Source organism: Myxine glutinosa, chromosome 12 (assembly GCF_964187855.1).
Source record: "Myxine glutinosa chromosome 12, kmMyxGlut1.1, whole genome shotgun sequence".
Taxonomy (NCBI): domain Eukaryota; kingdom Metazoa; phylum Chordata; class Myxini; order Myxiniformes; family Myxinidae; genus Myxine; species Myxine glutinosa.
This window is the reverse complement of record NC_136272.1, coordinates 16310017-16330024: the sequence shown is the minus strand read 5'-3', so window position 1 is coordinate 16330024 and position 20008 is coordinate 16310017. Positions and strand designations below refer to the sequence as shown.

The 20008-nt window shown below is 41.9% G+C and overlaps 1 protein-coding gene across 1 annotated transcript in view; it reads right to left on the bottom strand.

Annotated features, from left to right (window-relative positions):
• The window catches only part of LOC137438171 (voltage-dependent L-type calcium channel subunit alpha-1D-like), a 429914-nt gene that overhangs the window by 170606 nt on the left and 239300 nt on the right, over positions 1-20008 (bottom strand). Inside the window, exons 10-11 of the mRNA XM_078766514.1 lie at positions 18983-18993; positions 13922-13964 (exon numbers count right to left, since the gene is read on the bottom strand). Of these exons, the coding sequence (XP_078622640.1) occupies positions 13922-13964; positions 18983-18993 (54 nt within the window). The remainder of the gene's footprint in view (positions 1-13921; positions 13965-18982; positions 18994-20008) is intronic.

The following is a 20008-nucleotide window of genomic DNA, read 5'->3' as shown; positions in this document are numbered from 1 at the left end:
TATCAGGTTCTTGTGGTCAAATGCTGTCTTTGGTTTTCGCCAAACATGTCTTCTGGTACTGTGGCCAAATAGCTCTACCTTTGACTCATCTGTCCAGAGCACATTGTTCCAGAAGTGCTGGTCTTTGCCAAGGTGTTCATTGGAAAACTTTAGTCTTGCCCTGATGTTCTTTCTGGACAGCAAAGGTTTCCTCCTGGCACACCTCCCATGTAGATCAAATTTGTGCAGCCTCTTTCTAATGGTAGACTCGTGCACTTTGACATCAACGGTGGCAAGAGCTACCTGCAGGTCCCGTGATGACATTCTGGGGTTCTTAGAGACTTCTTGCAGCATCTTGCGGTCTGCTCTCGGGCTGAACTTGCTGGGGCAGCCTGGCCTGAACAAGTTGGCAGTTGTTTGGAATCTTCTCCGCTTGTAGATGATCTTCCGGACAGTCGAATGATTGATTTCAAATTGTTTGGAGATCTTTTTAAATCCCTCCCAGACTCGTAGGCATCTATAACCTTCTTTCTGAAGGCCTCAGAGAGCTCTTTTGATCTAGGCATGGTGACGCCGCACACTTCAACAACAAAGAGCAAACCAAACTAATTGTCTGAGGTTTAAATAAGACAGGTTCCTCCAAGATTCCACTCTAACGATGTTCTAATCATTTGCACCTGAGCTGGTGCAACTGATTCTAATTTTAGATATTTGAAGTAGTGATAAATGTAGGGGTGTACTTACTTTTTCCACATGCAAAATTTACATTTATGTTTATTTAAATTACTAGGGCATGCCCGTACTATATCTATATCTAAAATTATATCCCCCCCTCTATTTACATGAAATGGTTTGGTCCATGAAATGTTTTGGTTCATTCGCAACGCCAAAGCGAACGGCGAACGCTTTACATGAAATGGTTTGGTTCATGAAATGTTTTGGTCCATTCGCAACGCCAAAGCGAACGGCGAACGGCTTGCGAGTACAGTGACAATCCCCCCGGGGTTTTAATTGGTTTTAAAACATCGTTTAACGCCAACATAGCGCCAACATAGTTTGCCGACGGGAAATAAATGAATACGCTCTCAAATGTGCCATCCGAGGCAGAGTGTGTTCGCCACGTTCGGCACACGCGATAGCTCGCTGCTCTCTGATTGGTTGAATCGTTTTTTGGACATAGCTCGGTAAGTAATTGTCCGATTAATATGAAACCTTGAAAAGGCACATCCTCGGGTCCCCAGCAATATACCTGGCAAGTTTAAAGTATATCGGACCCGTGGTTGTCGAGAAACAGCGGTCACAGACAAACAAACAAACGTACAAACAAACACACAGAGATTACTGGAATTATAGATAGATACAATGGGGCAATTCCATGGTTACTCACATTACAATACATTACATTAATGCATCTATATATATATATATATAATTATATATATATATATATATATATATATATATATATATATATATATATAAACATATATATATATATACATATATATATATATATATACATATATATATATATACATATATATATATATGAAGAGTTCAGATGCAAAAACAGATATATCCATTTTTGCTGAAATGAGAAAATCAAGATTTTCTGCTGTGCATTCCAGGTGAAACCCATCAAAATGACATGGGCTGTATCTTAAAATACGTGGACGCGATCGGGTTTTGGGAGAAAATGATTTGCCAACTGAAACGGAGGTATTGAAACATATGCTTCGGTAAACATAGTTCAGTTTCATCAAAAATGGCGTTTATCGGTTTTTGCGCCTGAACTCTTCATATACATATATATATATACATATACATATATATACATATATATATATACATATACATATATATACATATATATATATACATATACATATATATATATATATATATATATATATATATATATATATATATATATATATATATATTAGGGTGGTGCTCAAAATATATATTTTTAAATATTTACTGGGACATGGCTTTATGTTGTTCCTTTTGTTCCAAAATGAAAAGACACCAAATATGAAAGCAATCTGATTTTATTTAGGGGTGCCACATCAGCCTTCAAACTAAAGGTGTCTACAAAACTTTTCTATATATGGATCGAAAGCAAAACCAGAAGTTTGTTTTATGAAAATCCACCCTCCACTCACTTTCTATGTATTCTAGCAAACACAAGTTACAATAGCTGCACAAATAGCACTATATTGCTATTGTTAAGTGGTCCTCCCGGTGACTACCTGGTCTCGGTGACCCCCGGACCGTGAGAGGAACTCCGCCAGAAAGATTTATTATGTATGCGCTTTCGTAACGCAATCAATATGAATTCCAACCAAGACAAAACCCCACACCAAGGATCCGGAATAATCAATGATATATTCCCCGAGCAATCAACCATCAACAATCAGCAATCAATAGTACAAAGATGTAAACTCATCTACATTAACTCTAAGATGGCCATCTTATACATTCCTCACGTCAGCCCCACTCCCGACTCCCTCCGTGGTCAATGTCTCTCACAATGTCTCCGTACTCCTGTAGTTCGATGTCCGCACGTGGGCGGTTGAACGGACCCTTCCTGACGTGCTTTCACCGGGCACGTCCCGTACCGGGAACAACGGCTGCAGCGCGCACCTCCTGGCCAAGCAAAGCAGGTAATGTAAAGCAGGCAAAGCAACACGCGGCTTGCCCAGCGCGCGCGGCCCCAGGTGCGACCCGTACGCGGCCTTGTAGACGGCGAGGCGAACTGTGCCAGCTGCTTGGTTTCGTGCACGAACCCACAGTGACTTGACGTGTCAAAGGGTAGTTACACGTCCCGGTAACTCCTCTCGCCAGACGGGCTTTGAAACGCCGATTCTCTTACGTTGCTCAATCGATACCGCTCGCGTCCGAGCTTGGCGAGGAAGAAGAAGAATCGTCGCGTCTCCAGGACCTCGTGTCTTTTCTTCTTCCGTTTCCGGTCTCCTTTTTCTCAGAAGGGCTCCTGACCCTTTAATCACAACAACCTTTAATCGACTACACATTGATAAGCAAAGCCCGGAATAGTCATTCACATACATTCACATAAATATGTAACACTATGAAAACTCAAATTCAATGATAACAATCCAAATGTTCAGTTCATAAAATGAAGAGACACCATATCACATAATATTAAAAAACCCAAATATAATGAGAAATGTAACTCCTATTTCTGGGCCTGTTTCACCACTGTTGCCTTCTTGGCATCGGGGTACATCTTCCTGTGAGCAGCAACAACTTGGAGCAGAGCTTGCTTTTGCTCTTCATCCTTTGTAAGGAGCTTATTGTAGTCTTGTATCAATGCGACACCCCTTTCTGCCCTGTCGTTCACCACGACTAAGCCACTGGCGGCTTTCTTTGCTTCCTGAAAGCTGGTTTCTTGCTCCCATGAACCAGGATCCTTATCCATCCAATCAGTTGGGGTCCCTAGGATGCTGAAGAAATGCTTGGTGTGTTTTGTTATGAGGCCAGCGATTGACAGGGCGGTTCCTCGTTTGATAGCTGGTCTCTTTGGAGAGGGGTTTTCACCGTCATTTTTCAATGCTTCAATCATATTGATCTTGCTTTCTTTGTCAATTCTGGTGTCAAAGAATGCAAATGCCACTAGTACTGGGCTCATGTACCACGTGTGGCGGCCAAGTGCCTTCAAGGCTGCCTGAGCCATCTTCTGATTGATTTGTTCAAACTTTTCCAACTTCTTGAAGAGGTTAATGTCATTCAGGGGAGCCTCAATAGCTTGTGGAGCCCGAAACCAAGCCTGTACATACACAAGGCAGACAAAAATGTTGAAGGCTCGGAGTTCTCTCACCTCTCGAAGTGTCAAGTGGAACTCTGACCGAAACATGAACACCTGTAGTGAATATAGTGCTTTTGCCATCCATCTGGCTCTGTGCATTGCTCCTGGAGCCATGATCCGGATTCCACGAGGTGGGATTCCTCCCATGTAGATGACAGTCAGTTCTAGGAGTTCCCGATAATCATCTCGTGGCTGCTGATCTTTCAAACACACAAGAGCAAATTCCAGAGCTTCATCCATCATGTCATTGTTCTGTGCAAACTCAGCTGCCGTATCAGGCTCTGTGAATCCATTTTTTGGTTGGTGATGGGCAATGGACGGCCACTTCGCCTGAAACCGCTTAAAAAGCTGGATGTCAGGGCCTGATGAAGGACCGAAAAGAGTGGTGAAAACATCTCCCAGAATGATTTCGTGCGCATGATGGCGGCAAGCCAAATGAAGTAGTTCAGTCTGTAGCTTCTTTTCAATTGGGACAGCAGCCCCTCCACGAACACCTGAATTGCTGGCCGTTGTGTCAAAAGACAAAGCCTTCACCTTGCCCACAAGGTTCCAGCTCTTCAGTGTGTCCACTACAGCGGTTGCCATAGCTTCTCCTCCACCGTCAGGTAACTTGGGAACATTCAACAGCTGCTCCATTCCATGGTACTGGTTGGTCACAAGGATTGGAAGACGATCCACCTTCACATGCACAAAATCTCCAGTGACATCGGGAAGAAGCTTTCCATCCCAATGGACCACTAAAGGACCCTGCACATTATGATGAAATGCTTCTTTTATTTCATCCATGGTTTTGCATCGATGCATCATGCGATTCCGCCGCACTGTCCATCGGTTCAGTGCCAGCTCTGCAGGATCCCATCCTACTGCTCTACAAATGTATGCCAAGTTGTGGACAGCCATTCGGTCACTTGTTTTCGTACGATCCAAAGAAGCTGCGACTTCAGGAGTGACAATGTTGATAGGCCTTCTTTTCTTGGGACGAGATATCCCACCATCAGATGATGAAGAACCAGCCTGTGCCGTGGTCTCAGAGTCAGAGTCTGAGTCTGTGACTTCCATAGCAGTAGCACCCTTCATGACCATTTCCTGTCTCTTATTTTCCTTCTCTGCCTTAGTCTTCTCCTTTTCTTCCCTTTCTTTCTTTCGCTTCGTTTTTGCTTCCAACACAGTGTCTACAGATCCCATTGAAGCCTTCCTCTCTGAGAATTGATTGTGAAGAAACTTCCTGTCCTCGGGGTTGGTGATTATGGCCTCCGAATCTGCATGCCTAAGATCAAACGTCGTCTCCAAGGAGGCCTTGAAGGATGCTTCCTTTTTCTCTTGGGTTGCACCACCCCGCTTTGCACCTTTTTGGAGGCTCCTCCATTCTTCATATAGCCTCTCCAAACGATGGATGCAGTGCTTCTGCTTCCATGTCCTCCTGCTTCGTCGTTGTAGGTAGGTGAGCTTTTTCCCAGAACTTCACAACCTCTTCAATGGTGAGGGTTGCACTCTCCCGGGCAGTGCGATTCTCCTTCTTCAGGTGATGGAAAAACAGGACAAGAGATTGATGCACAGTCGGGAGCTTGGCACCTTTGATGGCATCTCCAGAAGTGGACCCAATGAGATACACATTATCCTGAGCCCGAGTTTGCAATGAAACACTGGTACTAGCACATGCCATATCTGCAAAATAAGCAAGAATGTGGGTAAAATCCTGTTAATTCTTACTCCACAGGGTCACTCTCTACAAAAGAGCCACAGTCAATAAGTTAGGCCTACATATTACACACTAAAAAAGCGTACCCCTGACCCCGGGAACCTGTACAAAACATGCATGAAAATTGCCCAGATAGTGATCATAGGAAGTCTCAAAACTGTATGTATAATATATTGTATATAACTATATATATAATGTATAATGTGTATTTATGTATATTTATTATTTAATGTATATTTACTATATATTTATTTTTAATATTATATTTAATGTATATATATAATTATGTATTTATTTTGTGTATATACAGCCCAAAAAATGGGAATTCCTATTTTTGCATGGGGGAAAATTCATCACTGATGTGGCACCCCTAAATATTATTGGATTCCATTCAAATTTGGTGTGGTTTCCTTTGACACCAGAAGGAACAAATATAGACCATGTCCCGGAGAAAATCTGCATTTTGATTTTTTGAAGCCCACCCTAATATATATATATATATATATATATATATATATATATATATATATATATATATATATATATATATATATGTAATGTGAGTAACCGTGGAATTGCCCAATGGACTACAAAATGTAAATGTTTCATGATATTTGTTATATTATATCACCTTTATCTGTCAATATTGTTGAAATGAAGATCAAATAGCTGTATGTTGAAATATGTTGAAAAAGTCAAAACTTTACATGGGGTGTACTTACTTTTTCGTGTGTGTGTGTGTGTGTGTGTGTGTGTGTGTGTGTGTGTGTACATCTTTTTGAAACACCCTTTAAAATGTGTCTCCTGTACATCTTCTTGAGACACCCTTATATATATATATATATATATATATATATATATATATATATATATATATATATATATATATATATATATATATATATATGTATATATATATATATATATATATATATATATATATATATATATATATACACAAAGAATTAAGTTAAGCACCCCCCCCGTTTTTTTACAACCTCGCACATTACAAGTTTGTTGTCGTCAAAACAGTGTAATATACCCATGATATTGCTATATTTTCTGGAGAAGTGATATTATGGTCACATAAAAACATAACAATCATGCCGTTTTCAATATTTTATTCTGAATAATTTAAGGTGAAATTTTTTGGGAATTTTAGGCATATTTTCACCTCAATTTAAGTATGGAGCTATAGGTCCATCACGGACAGTGTGGATGACGTTTATGTTTTCTAACGTACAGTCATTGTTCTGAGAAGACCTCTAGCGATCTTTGCGTCAATAACGTGTGTAGGACCCACGTGATCGGATCACTGACTCAACCAATCACTTTTTTTCACTTTGATCACTCAATTTCATCAATGGATAATTGCTAATGTCATACCAATCATTATTTGATCTCACATACCTTAGAATATATGCCAATGTATACATATACACAAAGAATATATATTAGGGGGTGCTTACCTTAATTCGTTGTGTAGGGGTGCTTAACTTAATTCTTTGTGTATATATATATATATATATATATATATACAGTATATAAATATAAATATATGAATGAATGAATGAATGATCGTTTTAAGGCCATTTTCCCAGCTAGAGCGGGGGTTATCCTTGCGGGCCCCATGACAATCATGGTTCCCTGTTTGGGGCAATGTTTTTATGGCCGGATGCCCTTCCTGACGCCAACCCTTAGTCGCCTCTTGCGATGCGCAGGGATACAGTGTACCTATTCTAAACCGGGGTACACACCGGGATCATTCATCCCAGCAAGCTGGTGCTCAATTTGCCGACCTCGGAAGGATGACAGGCTGAGTCAACTCACCTGGTGTTAATTCAACGGGTTGTATTAGAAAGCCCCTTATATATATGTATGTATATGCCCATAGAGTGCAGATTGAAATATGGTACAGTACTCACTTGATCGATTCTGCATTCAATTCCCAGCAAAATCAGACCAATGCAACGTGCTCTTCTGATGAGATGCAAGCAGGGAACACTGCACCTCAAAAAGCTTGCCATCTGTCAGATGGTAACGGAGACGGCTGTCCCATCTGCATTTTAGTTGTGGATATTAAAGATCCCAGAGTGTCTTTCAAAACAGTCGGCCATCATGTTCCTTTACCTTGGACAATTTCTCTACTTTTACATCTTTGTATAAATAACAGTCCCCTGAAATCGAATGAAGTGCTGAGAATGCAACTGGCAAAGACATTATTGGGCAAATGGCCTCCACCTCTTCTAAGTTTTGACGCATTTTCTGCATTAATTCTAGGCATCTAAACGTAGTTGGTCAATAATTAAATAAAAACCACAACAACAACTTGGGATTGAATCAGCATTGTCAAAATTATATTGTTTGAGCTTTATTTAAGATCTGTGCTATTATCAGACAGAAACCCTGAAGGGATGGATGTCTTTCCTCATGATCTCTGCAGTAATGCATCCCGACAGGTGTGAAAAAGACCTCCGGCTGCAATTATCTTCAACATGGCTCCCAAGCAGCATAAATAAAACTTAATCCCAAGTTTAACCCATTCCTGGCAAACCTTTTAAGTTGGTGTCTCTGGTAATACTCTTGCTTGTGCTGATCTTTGTATCTGTAAAAATAAAAAGGTGTGTGTGTGTGTGTGTGTGTGTGTGTGTGTGTGTGTGTGTGTGTGTGTGTGTGTGTGTGTGTGTGTCTCCTCCATCACAACAAAACCATAAAACCTCGTGGCTCCAAACTTTGCATGCATACTTCTTGACCTCCAATAGAGTGCATGAAAGAAAACTGGGTGTTTGGGTGTGTTTAAACACCCTTTTTGAAGATGATTAACTAGGTGCTCATAACAAATAATCATAAACAAGTACAGATACATTCAAAGTACACCACCCCCATGCCAATTAAATAAATAACATATCCTCCAGCACGCAACATTACCGGGGCGCCTTCGGTGCCTGGTGATACCACCGAGCAGCACACGGAGACGGAATTGGGAGAGAGCAGTGTACAAGAATTGATTGATTAATTCATTAATTGCATAGATAAAATAAATAAATAATAATCACAAAATAATGAATTTCTTAATCAATTGGCTATTAGCACACCTAAACCACCACTGCTTTATCCAAATCTGTAACTTTTTGAAAACTAATTGATGAAGTAATTAATCGGAAAAATTAAATAACTAATTGATTAATTGATTTATCAACAAATCAAAAATACCATTTATAGCCAAATCACTTGGTCAGTGTGCTGTCCAAATATTAGTTTCCTAGCTCAAAAGGTGCCTAAGATATTGCCCAGATGAGAAAGAAAATAAATAAATACTTAATAAATCAATAACAATTGAGTAATTAATCAATTAATTGATTAATCAAAAAATAAAAACAAGGTTTTGCCAAAGTACTTGTTCACTATTGTGCCCAAATTTCAGCTTCCTAACTCAAAGGATGGCTGAGATATCGCCCAGACAAACACGAAAACAAACAAACAAACAAACAAACAGAGGGAAAACTGAGTACTCCCTTTCGGCGCGCGTCATTGCTGGGCTCCCTTCAGTGCCCGGTGATGACGTCACGCAGCACTTGGAGATGGAATAGGAAGGGAGCGGTGCACAAAAGCCTTACCAAAATAGTGGTCCGCCATCTTGGTCAGCCCACTGTGACCGCTGGATTCCTAAGCCGCCATTTTCTTTCGGCCTATTGAGATTGTTCACTCACTAACAGGGAACGTGAGCTGGGCTTAAACTGTCGTGAGACAAGTTTCCTACGAACGGTCCTGCGGATACGTATGGATATTTGGAAAGACAAGGGTGTCTGGGGAAGATAGTATATATATTTTATTATAAGGAGATAATATAGTATTTTTATAAGTATATTTATACCTTATTAAATAATAAGGTGTTTGTGAGGTTTGTAGTTTTTAATGTATTAATGTTTTAAAACATGGCCTGTAGGCCGATGGTCTTGGATTGGTCTTGACTAGTTGCTAGGCCATGGCGTTTTCGACGATTAAAGTTGTCTAAATGAAGGTTTTGGTTAAAGTTATGGATATCATTGTATGCCTGAGGTTATAAGCATACTCCACTACAATTTGGTGAAATTCCGATGAATTTTGACTAACTCACAACCTTTAATAATGACCTAACGTGAGGTATTCAGGAGTCGCATCGTTCTCTCTTTTTGTCCCCCGTCGGACCGCGGAGCGAAAGGGGGACTATGGTTTTCCCTTCCGTCCGTGTGTCCGTCCGTCCGTCCGTCTGTGCATGCATGCGGGCGGGCATGCGTACGTACGTAAGCGAAGGACCGCATTCGAATTTGGTGTGTGGGTGCAACCCACGTCCAAATCCAAGATGGCCGCCGCCATGTATGTCTGATGCCATGTATGTCTGAAAATTGTGAGCGGAATATCTTGAAAAATAAGCGAAGTACCAACTTCTAATCTGGTGTGTGGGTGTATCTAGGCATAAGGAAGAACCCTATTGAAAATTGGGTCGCCACGTCAAAATCCAAGATGGCCGCCACCATGTATGTCAACCTTGTGAGCTGAATATCTTAAAAAATAAGCGAAGTACCAACTTATAATCTGGTGTGTGGGTGTATCTAGGCACAAGGAAGAACGCTATTGAAAATTGGGTCGCCACGTCAAAATACAAGATGGCCGCCACCATATATATGTCTGAACCTTGTGAGCGAAATATCTTGAAAAATAAGCGAAGTACCAACTTCTAATCTGGTGTGTGGGTGTATCTAGGCATAAGGAAGAACCCTATTGACAATTGGGTCGCCACGTCAAAATCCAAGATGGCCGCCGCCATGTATGTCTGAACCTTGTGAGCGGAATATCTTGAAAAATAAGCGATGTACCAACTTCTAATCTGGTGTGTGGGTGTATCTAGGCATAAGGAAGAACGCTATTGAAAATTGGGTCGCCACGTCAAAATCCAAGATGGCCACCACCATATATATGTCTGAACCTTGTGAGCGAAATATCTTGAAAAATAAACGAACTACTAACTTCTAATCTGGTGTGTGGGTGTATCTACACATAAGGAAGAAAGCTATTGAAAATTGGGTCACCACGTCAAAATCCAAGATGGCCGCCTCCATGTATGTCTGAACCTTGTGAGCGAAATATCATATCAAAGCATGTTTTCTGCGTCTTCCACTTTGTCAACTCATATCACTTCCCCGACAGGGGACCTAGGTGTAACGCTGGTTGTCATTGCTATCGCGATGGCTCAAAATGTTCTTCAGGACCTCAAAGACTCATTTTAACTCTGATTCGATTTCTGTTTTCGGATGTCTTCGTCGCTAAGGTCGTTAAAGGCGTTTGAGAATGGTGAAAATCAGTTCAAGTTTGATTACAGTGTAATAATGGCAAGTGGTGAGGCTTCGCTCTCTCTCCCACCTCTCCCATTCCCATCCCCTCTATTTCTCTCCCACCCCTTTCCCTCTCCCCTCCTCACTCCCCTCTTCTCTCTCCTATCTCTCCTCCTCCCCATCCCTACCTCCTCCCTCCCCTCCACCCACAACCCCTCCCTGTCCTCTCTCCCTCCTGCCCCTCTATGTTCTCTCTCTCCCCGTCTCTTAATATTCCCATCACAAAGTGACTCCGCGTTAACGCCGGGTGCCTTTGCTAGTATATAATAACGTTGGCTCGTTCAAGACAAGTTTGATGCATGCTAAAAGGGTAAGGTAGTAGCAGTAGGATTGTGAGGGGAAAAAAACAAACAATTCATCACAAACAAACAGGTGAATAAATGAACAGGATAAAGAGAGAGATGGAATGAAAAGAAAGAGAAAGAGAAAGTAAGAGAGGGGGAGAGAGAGAGAATATATAATGTTTTATTTTTTCTTTTTATAGCAATTTCTTGGCAGAAGTGACACTGGGTGGTTTGCCATTGCCTTCCAAGCATTGTTTGTCCTTGCCCTATCCATATAAATGCTGAGCATCAAGCCAGGAAGCAGCGCGCACCATTTTTAATCTTTGATATGACTTGGCGAGGGTTCAAACCACCGACCTCCCAGACTCGGAGCGGAAGCCCTAACCTTTTTGCCACCAGGACTAGTGCGTGCGCACGCACACACACACACACACACACACACACACACACACACACACACACACACACACACACACACACACACACACACACACACACACACACACACACACACACACACACACACACACACACACACACACACACACACACACACACACACACACCCCCCTCTCCCAGCTGAGGGAGTAACTTTATGGAAAGGGCTTTAGATATTGTGTGCGTACATACATCCATTGGAATTCTCATTTATGTACTACTTGATATGCACACGGTATGTATTATGTTCAATAAAAACATTTTATTTTTGTGGTTTGGTTGTGATGGGTCAACTTCAAAAGATGTCGTGAAAGTAATCCATAAGAGGATTGTCGTGTTGCATTATGGAGCCATTCTTACCTTGTTTGGTTGTTTTTTTGAGATTTCATCCCTCTGTTTTTCCATTTTTTTAAAATCCTTTTTTTCTTGTTTATGTTGTTTTTCTTTGAGGGGGAATATATTTTTAAAAGTTCATAAAGAATGCAAAATACACGTATACCGATTAGTGAGATAGTATCCAGACATCAGTGCGTATCACCCACTGGAGCAGCATCGTTCTTAGGAGCTAAAAGATGGTCGCGCCCAGCTTCACAATCGTTAGACCAGGTAGTTTAGAGCTTCCCATCAGTTAATGTCGCGATTTGTATTTGTGCATTTTTTTTTAAAGATAATTATGAATATTTCTTCATAATATTAGCGAATTTAATATGCTTACTATTTTTTATGTTTTATTATTTGGATATGGATTCCATCCTATGTATTTACAAGTTTTAAGTAGTTGTTTTTGTTGATTTTTTTTTGGGAGGGGGGGGGGGGGGGGATGGGTGTATATCATGGTGAATGGTTCAATCATTTTTTCTACCCACTCAATCCAGGCTTGTTTTGGATGAGTCCACATTTATAATCGATCTCTTTTCATAAAACGCTTAATGTTTGATATATTTTGTTATTTTGGCATGGATTAAATCCATCTATGTTGTTAGATTATTTTAATACTAGTTACAGTTGATTTTGGGGATGGAGGGGAGGGGGTATCACCTTTGGCTAATGGTTCTGTCTCATCCACAACCCCCCCTCCCCCCCTCTGTTTTGGTTGAGTCCACATTTGCGTCCGATTTATTTTCATAAAATGCTTAATGTTTTATGTTTTTAAATTATAAGTTGCGTGTAATCGGCCAGAGACTAAATAATTTGCTCGTGTTGGAATCACCTTAATCGCTTCAGCCGTTATTGTGTTAGGTTGGGAAACAGTTTACCATTGTTTTAGAGGGGAAGACGAAGGCGAAGTACAATTTGGCGATTTAGTGATCTCTTCTTCAGCTTCAGATATATTGTCTTCACAGCACACATTTGATGCGGTGGCCATTTTTATCCATCATCATCCCTCTTTATGAAGTACTACCATACTCCATGATGATGTTGAAGAGCGTACTTGGTTTTCTGTATATCTTCACCACATACCTGCTGTAATTTGTGATTCAGGTTAAATATCGGCCTTATTAAATGGCCAATTGTCTCTATGACTTATGCAGCACCCCGTTGCTGGTAGCATCGTTTCTGGAGATATGGAATATTTAGTTGATGCAGTGCCCCCAAAATATTATTGGGGAAGGGGGCGGATAGAATTTAAAAAATGGTGAGGGTTCTCGCTATCAAGAGAGCTGGTGCGGTCATACAAGTAGCCGTGTCAATTACCCCAGAAAACATACCCTCTGCTCTCATGCGGCAGCGCTTTATCTGCAGACACTGTGTTAAGATGACATCCATGATGCCTAAAACACAGCAATTATGATGCAAACAAACCATTATGTCTTGTTAGTATGAAATATTCTTAGATAATAGTGTTACAGCTGTTGCTCACATTTGTGATTTATTTATTCCTCAAGCGGTTTATTTGCGTAAAATAAACATTTCCAGCAAATACATTTTGACGAGCTTGCGAATTGATCTCACACTGACTGTTGTTGTTGTTGTTGTTGTTGTTGTTGTTGTTGTTGTTGTTGTATAGACCTGCACAGTTCTCTTGAACAAGCCAGAAGCACGGAGAAAGCCAATTGATATCCAATGAGCGACCCAGAGAGGGAGGGAGACAAGAGGGGAAGGGCTGGTCCATGGGGAGCGATCGGAACTCTGACCGTGACCGTGCTTCCCTGACAAATCCTGGCAGCAGGGAAGAATGGGGAAGATGTGGCCCTCCACTTGTGTTGGGGGTCGATTCAGTATACAAAAAAAAAAAAAAAAAAATAACTACCACAAAGAGGCGTCCCCGATAGTACACACTGACAGTTTGCTACCTCTCTGAATAATGTCGATTTTTTACATCCAAAATAAAAGTCCAATAATAATATAACAGGCATAACATGCTTAGAAAACATGATGTGCTCAGATAGTCTGCTTGATATCGAAACGACGGCTTGTAATTGTGTTTGAGAGGAGATTCCCATGGGGATTTGAACCCATAAGCTGGTATAACCCTGTGCCAAGCACACTGCCAGAATTGACAGACGAGCGTAGCCCCAGGCATAAAAAGTCCCCAACCATTAACCCGAACTGCCACATCCTTATATTTCTTCCTGAGCTACAATTAAATTGAATGCAATGGATCTCACAGGAATCGACACAAAGGAGGATATCAAACAGGTAAATAAATGCTATAGGTAGGCAGTGGCTCAGACTCGACTCCATGGTCCAATTGAAATTGAATAATAATAAAAAAGATAACGAGTGTTTGTGCGAGGCATTGATTGCGCACTACAATATCTATCGGAAGCTCGCAATAGATCGATCTCTTAATCGGGATTGCGTGGGACTGTAGGTGTAAAATGTTTAACATGTTCACCAATTGTGATTGTAAAAGTCTAATCAGCTGAATCAATGTATAGTGTTTCATGCTTGTTGGAGGATTTTATAGAATTATGGACACAACCTGCCATTAGTAAAGAGGGCCTTTAACCCTTGGATGCAGTGATTGGGCCTCGGAGGCCCACCAGGTTTTTTTGTTGTTGCAAAAACGATGCTGTACAATTTTTTTTTGGAATGAGCCTCGTTTTCACCGACTTTCATGTTGTTACACAAAATTCAGTGACAAAAATAAATAATTCATTCCGGCTCATGGGAAAATCTTCATTCTTCACTTATAACCCTAAAATCTGACACGAATGCAGACATGGGGCCTTCGAGGCCCCGCATAAATGTTGTTGTACTTCTATGTTATATCAATTGAATTTCTTGATATGATCCTCATTATATGTTCCTATAACTTGGTTACAAATAATTCTGTGACAAATACAGTCACGTGAAAAAGTAAGTACACCCCATGTAAAGTTTTGACTTTTTCAACATATTTCAACATACAGCTATTTGATCTTCATTTCAACAATATTGATAGATAAAGGTGATATAACATAACAAATATCATGAAACATTTACATTTTGTAGTCCATTGTATAATTTAAATAAACATAAATGCAAATTTCACATGTGGAAAAAGTAAGTACACCCCTACATTTATCACTACTTCAAATACCTAAAATTAGAATCAGGTGCACCAGCTCAGGTGCAAATGATTAGAACATCGTCAGAGAGGATCTTGGAGGAACCTGTCTTATTTAAACCTCAGACATTTAGTTTGGTTTGCTCTTTGTTGTTGAAGTGTGCGGCGTCACCATGCCTAGATCCAAAGAGCTCTCTGATGCCTTCAGAAAGAAGGATATAGATGCCTACAAGTCTGGGAAGGGATTTAAAAAGATCTCCAAACAATTTGAAATCAAGCATTCGACTGTCCGGAAGATCATGTACAAGTGGAGAAGATTCCAAACAACTGCCAACTTGTTCAGGCCAGGCCACCCCAGCAAGTTCAGCCTGAGAGCAGACCGCAATATGCTGAAAGAAGTCTCAAAGAACCCCAGAATGTCATCACGGGACCTACAGGTAGTTCTTGCCACTGTTGATGTCAAAGTGCACAAGTCTACCATTAGAAAGAGGCTGCACAAATTTGTCCTACATGGGAGGTGTGCCAGGAGGAAACCTTTGCTGTCCAGAAAGAACATCAGCGCAAGACTAAAGTTTGCCAATGAACACCTAGGCAAAGACCAGCACTTCTGGAACAATGTGCTCTGGACAGATGAGTCAAAGGTAGAGCTATTTGGCCACAGTACCAGAAGACATGTTTGGCGAAAACCAAAGACAGCATTTGAACACAAGAACCTGATACCAACTGTAAAGCATGGTGGTGGAAATATTATGGTTTGGGGCAGCTTTGCTGCATCAGGGACTGGGCAGCACACCATCATATAATCCACTATTAATTCTTCATTGTACCAGAGGGTGCTTGAGGATAATGTGAGGCCATCTGTCGGAAAGTTGAAGCCCAACCGAGGGTGGACCTTGCAACATGACAATGACCCGAAACATACCAGTAAATCCACCAAGGAATGGCTGAAAGGGAAGAAATGGAGGGTTCTGGAATGGCCAAGTCAAAGTCCGGATCTAAATCCCATCAAGATGTTGTGGGGGGATTTGAAACAAGCTGTGCATGCAAGAAACCCCTCAAACATCGCACAGCTGAAAGAATTCTGCATGGAGGAGTGGGCAAAAATTTCTCCCAGTCGATGTCAGAGACTGGTAGACATTTATAAGAAACACCTACTTGAGGTTGTTTCTGCCAAAGGGGGCAATACCACCTATTAGAGCCAAGGGTGTACTTACTTTTTCCACATGCGAAATTTGCATTTATGTTTATTTAAATTATACAATGGACTACAAAATGTAAATGTTTCATGATATTTGTTATATTATATCACCTTTATCTATCAATATTGTTGAAATGAAGATCAAATAGCTGTATGTTGAAATATGTTGAAAAAGTCAAAACTTTACATGGGGTGTACTTACTTTTTCACGTGACTGTACATTCGTGGGGCCTCCGAGGCCCAATGGCTGCATCGGTGTAGGATTTTTGACAGTTGTGGACATATACATTCTAAATAAAAGGATTGGTGAATCATGTTTTTTGAGCAAATACTCTTCCATGAGCCTCAACCTTTTAGAGAAAACAAGTTGAAAAACCAAGAACAAAAAAAAATATTCCCAAAAAAAAGGAAAGAAAAAGATTCATTACTTGTATAGGGTTCTTCCAACTATTAGGATCAATGATTCACATTTTCTGAGCAAATACACATCCATGAGCATCGACTTGGATTGAAAAAGGATATGAAAGAAAAAAATCTATAAAAAAACCAAAAAACAACGAATACATCCGTTGGGCCTCCGAGGCCCAATGGCTGCGTTTATGTTGGATTTTTGGCGCCTGCATCTACGAGTTTTAAATATGTCAGTTGATTATCAGTAATTAGCTTCGCTGGCTAACAAAACGAAGAAGCCAACATCTCCAAACTAGAATTACACTTGGTAGAGTACATACCTCCCTCTGAACAGGTTACGTTCTGAACAGGTTACGTTCTGCATCCCACTGATAGGCCGGATCTGGATTCGGACCTGAACCAAAATCTAATTGGCTTATTCTTGTCATTTACCCAACTCATCCATCAAGCTTTGTTATGATCCATTCACAACTTTTTGAGATATCGTGCTACAGTCACATGAAAAAGTAAGTACACCTTGAGGCTTTGTTTTGACCTTGAGGCTTTCTTTTTCTCTCAGCGGTTCGTCGATTGCGCTGCAATTATTTTCGCTCTCTGTTTTTTGTCCCAGTCTTTCATCCCATACTTCCTTGTTTAAAATCTCAACTAAAAAAAAAAAAAAAATTCCTTCTCTCCTCTTATTCATTCATTCGTTGTTCTTATTTGTTCGTTCGTTCTTCGACCACGTTGTTCGTGATCACGTGATCGCGTTGTTAAAAATGTTTAAACTTTCCCCTGAAGAACTGTATTCTGTCGTATATTATAACACCTTTTTCTTCTTCTTCTTCTATAAAAGGATGCTTTCGACTTGCTCACCAAATCTATTCATTCCAAAAAAAAATTCCATCTCTTACAGTTCCTTTTTTCGACATTCCCGAAACTCTCCTGCACTCCACCCCTCCTTCAACATCCTCAAATGTATTTTTGACTCGAAGGTCTCAAGAAACTCATTTTGCAATAAATGTTCGTTTCCCATTAATCGTACACTTTTCAAAATCCAATATCACCCCTCCCCTCCAAATCTTCCCCATCACCCCTTCCCTCCAAAACTTCCCCATCACCCCTCCCCTCCAAAACTTCCCCATCACCCCTCCCCTCCAAATCTAACCCCTTGCCCCTCCCCTCCAAATCTTCCCCATCACCAATCTCTTTCAAATATTCCCCCTTGCCCCTCCCCTCCAAATCTTCCCCATCACCCATCCCTTTCAAATCTTTCCCCTTGCCCCTCCCCTCCAAATCTTCCCCATCACCCCTTCCCTCCAAAACTTCCCCATCACCCCTCCCCTCCAAAACTTCCCCATCACCCCTCCCCTCCAAATCTACCCCCTTGCCCCTGCCCTCCAAATCTTCCCCATCACCCATCTCTTTCAAATATTCCCCCTTGCCCCTCCCCTCCAAATCTTCCCCATCACCCATCCCTTTCAAAACTTACCCCTTGCCCCTCCCCTCCAAATCTTCCCCACAACCCCTTCCCTCCAAAAGTTCCCCATCACCCCTCCCTTCCAAAACTTCCCCATCACCCCTCCCCTCCAAATCTACCCCCTTGCCCCTCCCCTCCAAATCTTCCCCATCACCCATCTCTTTCAAATCTTCCCCCTTGCCCCTCCCCTCCAAATCTTCCCCATCACCCATCCCTTTCAAATCTCCCCCCTTGCCCCTTCCCTCCTAAACTCCCCCCACACCCCTCCCCTCCGAGACTCTCCCTCGCTCCTACCCTCCTAGACTCCCCTCTCACCCCTCCTCCTCAAAGCGTCCTCCCCATTTCTTCCCCCTTCCAACTTTCACCTTCATCTCCCCCAACCTTCTGCCTCGCTCCTCCCCCTCCTCAAATAACACCTCACTGTGCCTCACCCAATCACCATCAAACCTTTTGTCTGCCCCATTCTTCCCTTTCTCCAAGCTATTCTGAAATCTCTGACACACCTTCAACAGCTCTCCCTACCTCTTCCTCCTCTTCCACATCTTACCCTACCCCTCCCCCCCCCCCTTTTCTGTATCCGATGCTCCCCCTTCCTCTTCATAAACGGTATGGACCTCAAACATCCGGGGCCTTCACTCAAACTTGACTGATCTCTCCATACAGGTTGCTTCTGACAAACCAGACGTGATCTGCTTAACAGAAACTTTCATCCTTCATGATGTCTCTGATTCCTTGGTATCTCTCCCAGGTTACTCCCTCCTCCGGTATGATAGACGTGAGCATCGTCCTGGAGGTGGGGTTGCTATCTTGAAAAAAAAACTCTCTTCCTCACTCGCCCTGCACTGCCCTCTCTCCACATCACCCCCAGGAATACCTTTGGCTACGGCTTCCCCTTCGTTCCCACCTTTTGTTCATATGTGTATTGTACTGTCCACCAAACAGTGATGACTCCATCTACATCTCGCTGTCTGATAATATGGACCAACTTCTATCTACCCATCCCAACTCTCTCTTCCTCATATGTGGTGATTTCAATTGTCACCATGCCAGTTGGCTGGGTGTGGGTACCTCTCTCGCCAGCCATGGCTCTTCAGCAAAGGACTTCTGCGACTCACTGGGACTGACACAATCTGTCAATTTCCCGACCCGGATCTCAGTCAACGGAGCATCTTCTCTTCTGGATTTGGTTATGACTAACTTCCCTGAAAATGTCTGCTGCTCTTCTTCTGCTCCAATCGGCTCATCTGATCATGTACTTGTTAAAGTGGACATCTCTCTGACCATTCTCAGAGAGCCTCCTCAGCGTCGGCGAGTCTGGCATTTCACTCAGGCCAACAGGCATGGTCTTCAAGCAGCCATCAATCATCTGGACTGGTCTCCCATCTCTACCGCCTCTGACATCAACTCATCCTGGGAATTCTTCCAAACTAAATTGCTCTCTCTCATGCACAGATTTATCCCATCTCGTCTTCAGTTGTCATACCCTTCCTCCCATCCATGGTACACGGAATCTTGTGGTGAGGCTGTTGCCCAGAAACAACTTGCTTTCGTCTCCTGGAAAGCAAATCCAACGGAAGGAAATCTCATTTCCTTTCACAAAGCCCGAAACAAGTGTGTGTCCACCCTCAGGAGAGCCAGGAAACAATATCTCTCCGTTCTCAAGACCGAACTCTCTTATCTGTCTCCCTCTTCCAAATCCTGGTGGCGTCTGGTCAAATCTGTTTCTGGTGTTTGTTCCCCCTCCATCCCCTCCCTCACCTCAAACGGCTACACGGCTGACTCCGCACGTGAAAAAGCTGAATGCCACAACTCTGTGTTTGCCTCTAAATCTTGTGTCCCAAACCCA